The sequence below is a fragment of the Chelonia mydas genome, chromosome 13 (assembly GCF_015237465.2).
Source record: "Chelonia mydas isolate rCheMyd1 chromosome 13, rCheMyd1.pri.v2, whole genome shotgun sequence".
NCBI lineage: Eukaryota > Metazoa > Chordata > Testudines > Cheloniidae > Chelonia > Chelonia mydas.
Genome location: NC_051253.2, coordinates 31826035 through 31839334, shown reverse-complemented (window position 1 = coordinate 31839334; position 13300 = coordinate 31826035). Strand labels below are relative to the sequence as shown.

The 13300-nt window shown below is 45.2% G+C and overlaps 1 protein-coding gene across 2 annotated transcripts in view; it reads left to right on the top strand.

Moving 5' to 3' along the window:
* The window catches only part of ERGIC3 (ERGIC and golgi 3), a 56190-nt gene extending 47725 nt beyond the window's left edge, over positions 1-8465 (top strand). For both annotated transcript variants that reach the window (XM_037915226.2, XM_037915225.2), the window contains 3 exons: positions 5066-5202; positions 6498-6553; positions 7421-8465. In XM_037915226.2, the coding sequence (XP_037771154.1) occupies positions 5066-5202; positions 6498-6553; positions 7421-7500 (273 nt within the window). In that variant the 3' untranslated portion in view covers positions 7501-8465. The remainder of the gene's footprint in view (positions 1-5065; positions 5203-6497; positions 6554-7420) is intronic.
* The last annotated feature ends 4835 nt before the right edge of the window (positions 8466-13300 follow it).

Genomic DNA, 13300 nt, shown 5'->3' with positions numbered 1-13300 from the left:
ATTCTACCACCTCCCTAGGTAACGCATTCCAGTGTTTCACCACCCTCCTAGTGAAAAAGTTTTTCCTAATATCCAACCTAAACCTCCCCCACTGCAACTTGAGACCATTACTCCTTGTCCTGTCCTCTTCTACCACTGAGAATAGTCTAGAACCATCCTCTCTGGAACCACCTCTCAGGTAGTTGAAAGCAGCTATCAAATCCCCCCTCATTCTTCTCTTCCGCAGACTAAACAATCCCAGTTCCCTCAGCCTCTTCTCATAAGTCATGTGTTCCAGACCCCTAATCATTTTTGTTGCCCTTCGCTGGACTCTCTCCAATTTATCCACATCCTTCTTGTAGTGTGGGGCCCAAAACTGGACACACTACTCCAGATGAGGCCTCCCCAATGTCGAATAGAGGGGAACGATCACGTCCCTCGATCTGCTGGCTATGCCCCTACTTATACATCCCAAAATGCCATTGGCCTTCTTGGCAACAAGGGCACACTGCTGACTCATATCCAGCTTCTCGTCCACTGTCACCCCTAGGTCCTTTTCCGCAGAACTGCTGCCTAGGCATTCGGTCCCTAGTCTGTAGCTGTGCATTGGGTTCTTCCGTCCTAAGTGCAGGACCCTGCACTTATCCTTGTTGAACCTCATCAGATTTCTTTTGGCCCAATCCTCCAATTTGTCTAGGTCCTTCTGTATCCTATCCCTGCCCTCCACCGTATCTACCACTCCTCCCAGTTTAGTATCATCCGCAAATTTGCTGAGAGTGCAATCCACACCATCCTCCAGATCATTTATGAAGATATTGAACAAAACCGGCCCCAGGACCGACCCCTGGGGCACTCCACTTGACACCGGCTGCCAACTAGACATGGAGCCATTGATCACTTCCCGTTGAGCCCGACAATGTAGCCAACTTTCTACCCACCTTATAGTGCATTCATCCAGCCCATACTTCTTTACAAATATTTGCACTGTAAAAATGATAAATAGTATTTTTCAGTTCACCTCATACAAGTACTGTAGTTCAATCTCTTTATCGTGAAAGTGCAACTTACAAATGTTGATTTTTTTTTTGTTACATATCTGCACTCAAAAACAAAACACTATAAAATTTTAGAGCCTACAAGTCCATTCGGTCCTACTTCTTGTTCAGCCAATCTGTAAGAGAAACAAATTTGTTTACATACATGGGAGATACTGCTGCATGCTTCTTATTTACAATGTCACGTGAAAGTGAGAACAGGTGATCACATGGCACTTTTGTAGCTGGCATTGCAAGGTATTTATGTGCCAGATATACTAAACATTCGTATGTCCTTTCATGTTTTGGCCACCATTCCAGAGGACATGCTTCTATGCTGATGATGCTTGTTAAAAAAATAATGCATTAATTAAAGTTGTGACTAAACTCCTTGGAGGAGAATTGTATGTCTCTTGCTCTGTTTTACCCACATTCTGCCATATATTTCAAGTTATAGCAATCTCGGTTGATAACCCATTATATGTTGTTCGTTTTAAGAACACTTTCACTGCAGATTTGACAAAACGCAAAGAAGGTACCAATGTGAGATTTCTAAAGATAGCTACAGCACTCGACCCAAGGTTTAAGAATCTGAAGTGCCTTCCAAAATCTGAGAGGGACGAGGTGTGGAGCGTGCTTTCAGAAGTCTTAAAAGAGCAACACTCTGATGCGGAAACAACAGAACCTAAACCACCAAAAAAGAAAATCAGCCTTCTGCTGGTGGCATCTGAGTCAGATGACGAAAATGAACTTACGTTGGTCCGCACTGCTTTGGATCATTATTGAGCAGAACCTGTCATGAGCATGACATCCTCTGGAACGTGAAGGGACATATGAATCCTTAGCTCATCTGGCACATAAATATCTTGCAGTGCCAGCTACAACCGTGCCATGGAAACACCCGTTCTCACGTTCAGGTGACATTTTTCAGAATAGCAGCCATGTTAGTCTGTATCCACAAAAAGAACAGGAGTACTTGTGGCACTCACGAAAGCTTATGCTCAGATAAATTTGTTAGTCTCTAAGGTGCCACAAGTACTCCTGTTCTTTTTTCAGGTGACATTATAAACAAGAAGCATGCAGCATTATCTCCTGCAAATGTAAACAAACTCGTTTGTCTGAGCAATTGCTAAACAAGAAGTAGGACTAGCAGGCTCTAAAGTTTTACATTGTTTTATTTTTGAATGCAGTTTTTTTTGTACATAATTCTAATTTGTAAATTCAATTTTCATGATAAAGAGATTGCACTTCAATACTTGTATTAGGTGAATTGAAAAATACTGTTTGTTTTTTTACAGTGCAAATATTTATAATAAAAAATAAACATAAAGTGAACACTGTTAAATTGAAGAGCCCTGTGCTATCAGAACTCTGCCTGTTTAGGTAGTTATAGGCCCATGATCAAGCCCCTCGTAACTTTACCCTTTATAAGCTAAATTTTGTATTCTGTGTTGTAGTTGAAATCAATATATTTGAAAATGTAGAAACCAGCCAAAAATATTTCAATAAATGATATTCTGTTATTGTTTAACAGTGCGATTAATTTCACAATTTAATTTTTTTTAATCTCCCAATTAGCCCTAATCTTCAGAGAACCAGAATTAGCAGGTGAGTAATTATCTCTTATCTAAAAATACCATACTCACTGCTGCTCAAAGGCACCATGCCTACAGAGCTCTACACGATCAGGAGCAAAGCAATCAGGGAGAGGGCTCCTCTGCTAGGATAAATAAATGTAAGGATCATAGATGTTTGAGCTTATGCTCAAATAAATTTGTTAGTCTCTAAGGTGCCACAAGTCCTCCTTTTCTTTTTGCGGATACAGACTAACACAGCTGCTACTCTGAAATCTGCTAGGATAGAGTCAGTTGCCCTGATTCTGATTGATCATCTGAGGCCAGATTCTTAGTTTCAGTGGATAAAAAAGACATAGAGAATTCTAGAACCATAGGCGTAGAAGGGACCGCAAGGGTCATCTAGTCTAATCCCTGCCAAGATGCAGGATTTGTTATGTCTAAACCATCCAAGAAACATGCTCTCCAGCCTCCTTTTGAAAACCTCCAGTGAAGGAGCTTCCACAACCTTCAAGTCTGTTCCATTGTCCTACTGTTATTACAGTTAGGAAGTTTTTCCTGAGACTTAATCTAAATCTGCAGTGCTATAGTTTGAACCCATTGCCTTTCATCTTGCCCTCTGTGGCAAGAAAGAACAATTTTTCCCCTTTTTTATGTCAGCCTTTCAAGTATTTGAAGACCACTATCATGTCTCCCCATAATCTTCTCTTTTCCAAACTAAACATACCCAGTTCCTTCAGCCTTTGCTCGTATTGCTTGCATTCCATCCCTTTGATCATCTTTGTCACTCATCTGTGGATCCTTTCCAGTTTTTCTACGTCCTTTCTATACAGGACACAGTATCCTGCAATGCCTAATCAGCACGGAGTAGAGCAATACTATCTCCTCCCATGACTTCCATGCTATGCCTCTGTTAATTCAACCCAAAATTGCATTTGCTTCTTTTGCAACAGCATCACATTGCTGACTCATCAGTGTGGTCTCGTCTCAGCACCATGAGCAGGAGTCTGGCAATTTGTTCAGCAAGTGGTGAAGAGTCTAATTCTGATGTTCTCAACTGGAAGTTCCAGAGACCACTCATCATAAGGATCAATCTCAGATCCACTCAGGCTGTCTGTAGTCCTGTTCTCTTCTGCCAGGTGACCGGAAATGTCTTGTAGGACATAGCCCACTCCCACATCCGTAGGCTTCCTGACACAGGAGGTGCCACCTCTTGCCTTCTTGCTTGGTTATGTAAAAACACAGTGGTTTGAATGTCTGTATGACTCAGGCTCAATTCCTGGGATACCAGGTCTCCAAAGGTCCCTCAAGCATACAGGGCTGTTCCCATCTTGTGCAACTGTTCCTGGAGAGTCCAAGTCCCCTGGTGAGGATTCCTCTGCATGAACTCCCTAGTCAGGTCGGACACATCTGTGATCCTTACAGTTTGAGTGGGAGAGACTTGGAAATCTCTTTCGATGTCACCTTGACACTGAACTGTCACCAAGCCAGAGAGAGAGTTCATTTCCCAGATGTGATGCAAGAGTCCCTGGGAGGCTTGCTTCTGCTGGGATCTCAGCGTCCACTATGATGTTGTGTCGATAGTGCATAGGTACTATGAATACAGGTGCAGCCATGAAACCAAATAATCGAAGCATGGTCCCAGCTGTTTCTTGCTGGCTGTCATATATCCTTTCTGCCAGACTAGCAATATCTTGGATCTTGTCATGGTGCGGATAAGCTTTGAGTTGAGCTGCATTGAGCAGGGCTCCTACATGACCCTGGTGTCTGCTGGGGAGAAGCTGGGAATTGGGTAGTTTATCATGAACGCTGGTGAATCCAGCACCCTGATGGTAAACACGAATTGATCTTTCAATTGCTTCCAGTGACCTGTCATTGATCAGTCAATCGTCCAAGTCGGGGAACATGTGCACTCCCAGCCTGTACTGGTACCGTCAAGCCTTTCATGAAAACACAAAGATCAGGACCGCAGAACCAAGGTTCCTCCACAGCCTCCGAATGCTGGAGGAACTATCAGTCAGGGAGGCAAAAGGTCACCAGAATAAAAATACCAAAGACTGGAAGGCAGGGAGGAGCGTTAGGGGAGGTTTTAGAAGTGCTGGAACAGTGGCTGCAGGCAGCTCTCAAGAAGGAACTGTCTGGAAGGTTCCAAAGATAATGTGGGGGGTGGGGAGGACTTGTGCTCCTACCCACTATCACCACCATTAGAGACCAAAAATCGTTCAGAGCTTGGGGACTTGTGTATGGCTCATTCTCACTCCTGGCTCTCAGTTCTCTAGAATCCTGCAGGATGTCATCTTTAGTGAAGGTAGGGTTAGGTCTGGGAGTGCCCATCCTAGCATGCTCTAGGGGGTACGGTGGCCTTCAGCAGAGGCTCCAAAGTGCAGTCTACGCCACTTAGTCTTTTAGTTACTTTATTAATGAAACAATATTTCCCATATTTATTTCATATTCAATATTTCCCATATTTCCTGCTAGGTGGTGAGGACTAACCAGTTTTCAGTTACCCGGCATGAGAAAATCGCCAACGGGCTAATAGGCGATCAGGGCCTCCCTGGTGTATTTGTGCTCTATGAGCTTTCTCCCATGATGGTGAAACTGACAGAGAAACACAGGTAAGGGGGTGTTTCTGTTCACTTCATTCACCCTGCTTGGAAGATGTCGGTGAGGCCAGTTCTTATATAACCTGAACCTCTCCAGATTTACCAAGGTTTTATAATATGGCCTGTAGTGACAGTAACACACAATGTGTGAAATCTGTGTTTTGTGATGTTTTCAGTGGTTTTTCCATGTATTTTATTGTAGGCAGCTATATTGGGGATGGCACAGATAGTGACACAGTGAAACACCAAGTATTCCTAACCAGTATTCAACAAATAAAACACAGTCAGAGGGTACAAAAGTGTATTGTTTAATGTAGCCAGGCTTTTAAATCAGTGTTCTGATGAAAGGAGAATTCACAGCATTTCTGTGACAATGGAAAGGTACTGATGGATGGATGATGGAGGGATTAAAATTGTCATCAAATAAACTTTTTGGCAAGACCCCCAGCAATTATTTCCTTTGTGTTAAGAATATTAACAAATGTGCTCACAGAATACAGCACGTTGCACTGGATGTTACCAGTTTTGGTAAGTGAGCTTTTGTCGTGCTGTTTCGCAGCAGAGTCCCATTTATCTTTGTGCAATGGTGGAAGTACAGCAGAAAAGAGTAAAGACGTTAATATTGGGGGGGGATTAATCTCAGACACAATCACATTAATGCTACATGAAGATTGTGAAGTTAATCAAATTGAATTCAGCAAACTGAAAAGCTGAGGTTCCTATTTTAGCTGCATTGCGCACACAGGATGTATAGTTTCTGTTCCTGTTTCTCTTATGTTGTACATTAATTACATGTATTACTCTTTGTTAAATATATACCCTTAAACGAGCAGACTATGCCATGTGGCTCAGTTCATGTTACTTAACTTAGTGATATCCTAACTTTTCCACGGTTCTCCATCTTAATCACATATTAACATGGGGTTTTTGTTTGGTTGGTTGGTTTGGTTTCGTGGTTTTGCATTGTCAGTGCAGATAGGCATTGATGGTAAATTATTTGGGATGAAGAATTCTGTATATTTTATTTCATAAAGTGAGTATATCACTTCATGAATAGTGCCATTGATATCAGTGGGCCTATTTGCAAAGTACGGCACCACTCAGCCTGAATGATGGTGGCAGACTCTGACCAGTAGCTGGACAGATTGAATTTTGGGATTTAATTTTCCTTCACCTTCAAACTCTTCCTTTTTGTTTGTTTAAGCTCTATAATTATAACTTGCAAGCGATCTGTCTAGGTATCCATCTGAATGTCATCATGGCGCCTGAGCTCATGGAGATTATTCAACCTGTTTTCTTCTCTCTAGGCCCTTTACACACTTCCTCACAGGAGTCTGTGCCATTGTTGGAGGAGTATTTACAGGTATCAGAGCTTTTAGTTTCATTTTTTCCTAAAATGTGCAGGCTTTTCACCCTGCTCATACTAGGACTGAAATATGGATTGAAGCTCCTTTGGGCAGAGATTAGGGCTTTCTTTGCCTTCCCTGAGGTGCCACACATCCTTTGGAGCTATAAATAATCAGTAGAATGAAAGTTCATTTATTTACAAAGATCCAGTTCACAATAGAAGTATAAATACAATAATGTCTAATTTCAGCATAAGTAGCAGTATGAAAAGAAGCTAACTTTACACTAAATTTCCATTTGAAACAGTAACAAAGTTGAAAAAATATTACAGACTCTCTGTTGTTACTATACATCTGAGTCATATTTGTCTAGAAAATGTGTCTGACCAGGGAAAAGCTTTCCAGAAGCAATTCTTTTTGGCAAATGGATCTGAGTCTTTTTCTAAGCATGGTGTTTGGGGTTTTCAGGATATACAGATAGGTTTGGAAATAAATATGCACAATGAAACACATAGGGGTAGGGGCCCATCTGTCGAAGGGAGAGGTCTTGTCCTTTTGCTTTGGAATCCTGGCCCTTTAAATTCTGTGAGAATGGGGTTTAATCTCTTGTATTTTGGGTACCATTCTGTTCTTCAGCGTATGCATCAGCTGCCTTGGTGAGAATCATCTTTGTCCTGAGAAGCATAATCACATCTGTGTCTCATCTCCATCGGAGGAGATCAGGGTCTCCACAATCTCCCGGGGAGCTGCGAGAGTTGTTCTCTGTGCTTAGAGCTGGAACTTTGCCCCTGGGGGAATGGTTCTGTGTTTGTCCCATGTGATAAAGCATTTTCTTCTCTGTTTTGTGGAATGTCTGGGTTGATCCTTCTCTTTTCTTCTTTCAGTGGCAGGACTCATTGATTCCTTGATCTATCACTCTGCTCGTGTCATTCAGAAGAAAATAGAGCTTGGGAAGACGACGTAGATATGAAATTGCTGCAGCCCATGAAGAATGCAGAGAGGAACTAAACAAATCCTTCAAGACACAAGTGACCCCCTGAGTGCGCAAAGAGAAGATACCTGGGATTACCAGACAGCCCCACCCCTCTTTCCATCACTGTCTCTTGTTTGGCATTGATTTATGGATAGGACAGCTCAATCCTTGTTCCTGTGAGGATTTTTCATTAGCCATCGTGTCAGGCTGTGCAGACCCTCCTATGGGCAGCCTTTCATGCCCATCACTGTTGAATTGCCCCTGAGGCTGTTGCAGGAGGAGCAGCATCCTGTCATGAGATGCTGAGTGGATTAAAGTTGCCATCAAATAAACTTTCTGGCAACGCCACCCAGCAGTTATTTCCTTTATGTTCAGAATATTTACAGATGTGCTCACAGGATACAGCTTCAGACATCTGTCAAAATGTGCTGGCCCCTCCTGCCTTGCCCTGCAGAATCTCTCAGGCAATAAGGTGCAAGACCTAGCACATCAGACATGGTTACAAGATGATAAATCTCTGCCTAGGGCACCTCAAAACTCCAGCAGTAGGGATGCTCAAAACTGCTCTTTCAATGCAAGATAAGTGATCTGTGCTAGTAAGAAACCAATCTTGGCTGTTTTTAAAAATGTTTTGTCAGCTTTTTAAATTGAATCGTATTTTCACTCCCCACATCCTTAACTTTTGTAATAAAATATATCATCTGTGGATTTCAGTAAAGCATTTGGTAGAAAGAAAAGGAGGACTTGTGGCACCTTAGAGACTAACAAATTTATTTGAGCATGAGCTTTCGTGAGCTACAGCTCACTTCATCATTTGTGAGTCTCTAAGGTGCCACAAGTCCTCCTTTTCTTTTTGCGAATACAGACGAACACGGCTGCTACTCTGAAACTTGTCATTTGGTAGAGTGACTCAATGTAACTCAACTAATTTATTAAAATTGGTTAATTAACTTTGATCCCATACTCTTACGTGAATTGAAAACTGTCTGAAGGACCACAAAGGTAATGATGAATGGCAAAGTATGCAGGCAGGATGGCGTGGTTGGATCTGTTTTTATCATTTACATTAGTGATTGGCCAAACTTCATGTTAACAAAACTAGCAGATGATATTAAATTGAGAACAGTTCCAAAGCAATATAAAAATAGGAATCCAGGCCTAACTCTGGACAAACTGGAATTATAACTGTGTACATCAAGATGGAGTAATGTTTGCGAGCGCATACAAGTGTAAAATTTAGTGTAAAATACATTACAGGAATGGTGCAATTATCCCCAAACCAAACGTTGTCAGCCCAAGAAATTCTGAGTTAAAAGAAGTTAAAAGAAGCCCAGGTTTGTTCAAGGTATGGAATTGCACCATTAAGGCACCTTGGCCCCAATGTGAGGGCACCCTTAATTCAGGCATTTCCTAACTTTTGAGGGCTTGACTTGGTCACCTTAATGTTCATGTATTGTAGGGGTTTTTAATGTAATTTTCTACCGTATAAAAAAGCAAACAAAAATGCCATATTGTGGAACAAAATGACTCCCCGGTACTTGATCAGCAGGGTTAGTACCTTTACATCCACAGCACAGAGTAACTTATAGCAGCAGTAGTAGGTTGTCATCCTCTGTGGTCCAGCTATTAGAAGGCAATGAGAGACTGACAGCAGAGGAATCCTGACATTCAGGAATCCTTGGTACTATTCCAGTTTCTAAGGAGCTTGCTTTCTTCTACCCCATCCCCTCCAGCCTGTTCTTGTCCCAGTCTCCATTTCTCTCTTTCCCCACCCATCCTTAGCCCCAGTCAGGTTGCTTCCTCCTATTCCAGGCTTCCCGAGCACCCGAGGGGGACCAATGAGAGCACAGGAGAGACAGTGTCTCTGCTCAGTTTCTGTGACCAGTACACAGCAGCTGGGAGCAGCAATTGCAGGGAAAGTATGATAACTTCCTGTTCTGCTCTGTCCCTCTGAAGCACTTGCCATTGGCCACTGTCCAAAAACAGGATACTGGGCTAGATGGACCTTTGCTCTGACCCAGTACGGCCGCTCTTATGTTCTTTAAAGTCCTGCTCAGTCTCTGCAGCCGTGGGTTGGAGCAGGATCCGTAAATTTTCGAAGAATTTAGTTGCCAAACTCTTAACAGGTCTCCACTGAGCATGTAAGATCTAATTCAGGGGTCGTAACTTGGTGGATTTTTATAGGGATCGCAAAAGACACATCTCTGACATCAGGGCAACCTTCCTGCCAAATTCCAAATCCTTTCTCCAAAGCATAGCAGTGCTAGAGTTTCGCAGCTAACAGCTGGAAGAATATTTTTAACATGGGAAGAACTGCTGTATTTTTCCCCAGCCTTGTTCTGAGAAATGGTTGGACTGTTGTGCTTAAACTTTTTTTAAAAGAAGCAAAAGCCTGAGGCAGACACATGGCATGGAAAATTTCAGCCCAAATGGCAAAAGTCTGGCAACATAGAAACAACTGAAAGCAAGGTCTTATAACGGGAAGTGTCATGCCACCTGAGCCATGGACAGTGCTACCAGCTCTGCCTGTAATCTCCCTGTGTGTCAGACCTGTCAAATGCATGTGCCCTGCAACATGTGACATTTGGCAAGTCTGCATGTGTAAGCGTGTTCTAAATCCCCAGGTCCCTGTTCCTGTCAGTTCCATCGGGAAGTACACTTACCATGGAGGTCACAGATTTGGGCCTGTTCCGTCTTGTTCCTTTGTGCCCCCTGCCATTTTTCCCTCTTGCTGAGGTCAACAGTCTATAGCATGAGGCTGTGCATGGCACCTTGTTTCCCACTGTTGTCAACCCCAAGAGCTCAAACACCATGAGTCAGACCTTAAAATCATGAATTTTAATAATAATAGATTGTGTTGTTTTTGCCTGTCTGTGGATTTTTTTCCCCTCATGGGGGAAGCCCCCAGGCAGTGTGGGATCATCTCAGGTTCAGATTCACCTTCAAATATACACACAGATGCAGATCGCTGTTCACCACTTACTCCATCCTATCCACTAGGGTCTGGGAAGTTGCCATTCAGTTGTCCCTAGCCCCCTCCCTACCTCGACAGGACAGACTGCTGCCCCACTCACATTCTTCTCCATGTCTCCTACCCCTCCTCTGCCCCCTCCTCCACTACAGCCCCATGTCCCTCTTGCCCCCCATATTCCCAGCCCCCTGTCTGCCACTTGCCCTCCACATCACCTGCACCCCTCTGACTGCTGACTGCACCCCACATCGCCTACACCTCTGTGACTGCTGCCTGCGTCCCACAATCCCTGCACCCTTCTGACTGCCACCTGCCCCCAAAATCTCGTGCACTCCTCTGTCTGCCGCCTCCTCCCCCCTTCAGACTGCCTCCACTGACTACTCATCGTTTCCTGTCCTGTTCCTAACACAATTTCCTCACCCTGCACACATCCCTCAGTCGCATTCCTGGCATTGTCACATTCTCATGCCCTCATCCAAGGCAAAGCTCCTATTGACTTCAATAAGGCCATGGTGATTAATGGGCTTCTATCTTCCCTGAGATCAGACCCATTGGAAACAGTGGGAGGTAATTACCATCTTCGATGGAGGCAGTTCCACCGGCAAACGTTGAAGGAACATGGCAAGCATCTTGCTAAGGGAATCCCCTGATTTCACACTTACTGACAGTGTGGGAGAAGAGCCATTTTGGGTCCTTACCCAAAGCTTGAAAGCAGAAATCTGGAACTGTGCTGTGGTGGTGGACTAGGTGATGCGAAGCCTCATGGGTTGAGAAATTTCGAAGTAGATTAAACAGAGCACTAGCAGCTGTACTGTAGCGAAGAGCCCACCCTGGTCCCTGGCTGGGGAGGTGGCTAGATGGGCGGTAATGGCCTTTTTCAGCTCTCGCTCCTGTTGGTGCACAGGAGTGAAGGAGATGATGATACTTTTACGTGCAGAACCTAGCAAAGATATCGCATGAGCCAATGACTGGAAGTTGAAGCTAGACAAATTCAGACTGAAATAAGGTGGACATTTTTAACCGAAGGTTAAATCAACCACCATTCTGACATGACCCTTACCCACACAGAACAAGTACCTCGTGTGGGGACCGTCCCTGCTGACACAACGGACAGTGTTTGAACCCCAGTGAGGGCATCACTGGACTAAGTCACACCAACACTAAGCAAAGTACTAACTTTACAACTATATACAAAGAGAACTCTCAGCAAGGGAGAAGGGATTGTGAAGTGAAAACCACACCAAGCTCTGACTCCAGCCACAGCCAGTGAGAAGGAACTTAGGGAGGCTGGGGCAGGGGTGGCCACAAGGCGCGAGCGCCACACCGTCAGTATTGCTAGGCAACGTTCTCAGACTCCGGTGCGCGGGCTGCGCACACACCTACGTGGAATACATAGCTGCATATACTCAAAGAAGAAGCCATTGGACCAACTTACTAGGGGTAGTGGTGGATTCCTCTTCGAGTGATTGCTCGTGTCCATTCAAAGTAGGGGTGTGCGCACCAGATGCACAGTTGTTAGAAAGCTTTTCCCCTGCTGGTGCCTGTCGGGGCGGCTGTGGAGGGTGTATATACAGGGTGTATCTAGGTCCCTGCCAACCTGCTCCCTCCTCAGTTCCTTCTTACCGCCAGTGACAGTTGTTGGAGCTTCTCTTTCTCTTGCCTTGGGCAAGCGATTTCCTAGCAGTCCCTTTTTTTGTATTGTAAATAATTTTATTAGCTTAGTATTGTTAGTTTTTAGTGTATTTAATTAATGATTAAGTTTTGTTGGGGGCTACCCACCCCCCGCCCCGCTCTCTCCTTTGGGGACCAGGGCACGCCTTGGTCTCAAGGCTTCAAACCCTGTGGGTCCTGCCAGAAGCCTATGCCCAGAGGAGATCCTCATGACTCCTGCTTAAAGTGCTTGGGGGAAGCCCATCAGACTGATAAGTGTAGGATCTGCAGGAGCTTCTGCCCAAGAAAGAAAAAGGAGAGGGACTTCAGACTTAAGGTTTCTCTTTAAGGAGTCGGCTGTTCCCCCCAGCTGGCACAGCCCGTGTCGGGGCCAAAACCCAGCACTTCGGTGCTGAGCACACCGGCCTCAGTAGGGGAGGCTGCAGCGTCAGCAAAGGACCCTGCATCCAGAGACTCGCGATGCCGCCATTCTCCAGCACCAAAGATGAGTTTAGCAGCCTCTTGGCACCAGTCACACTCGTCGATGCCTCATAAAAAGCAAAGAAGAATCGAGCGGGGGCATTCGCCAACAGTCAGAGAAGTTGAGTATGGTGGTGCCCTCAGAGTGCATCCCGTGGCGGGACACTCTGCTCCTGCTCAGGCAAAATGGTACTGTTGACTCCACAGGTAGAACCCTTGAGTCTGGTCCCATTGGAGTCCCCAGCACGGGAGAGCCACAAGGGGCAGCTGGACCTGCCATCTACCCCAGACACATCTGAGGCCGCAAGGGACCTCAGAGAGACGGCAGCCCAGCAGTCCCCAGCACTAGAACCGGCACCACACAGGGGGCCCGTTCTCTCCCAGGGCAAACCTGCCATGCTTCAGCACCGGTCCCCCTCACCTGGGCACCGCTCTCCTCGGCACTGTTCTCCAGCACCGCCCTGCACGGCCCCCCCCCCGTGGTCCCCAAGGTCGGACTCAAACTCGGAGTCAGAGCCGGAAGCTTATATCTCCAGGCGGAGCCAGCACCATTCTGTCATTCACGGCAAGAGGAGGCACACCAGGTCCCTGTGATGCCCTGGCCACCTCAATGGCAGGCTCTGGTGCAGTGGCCTTTCTGGACTCCCTGGGCGTACCATCAAGCCCAGGGGCTGAGCTCCAGGTCCCTGT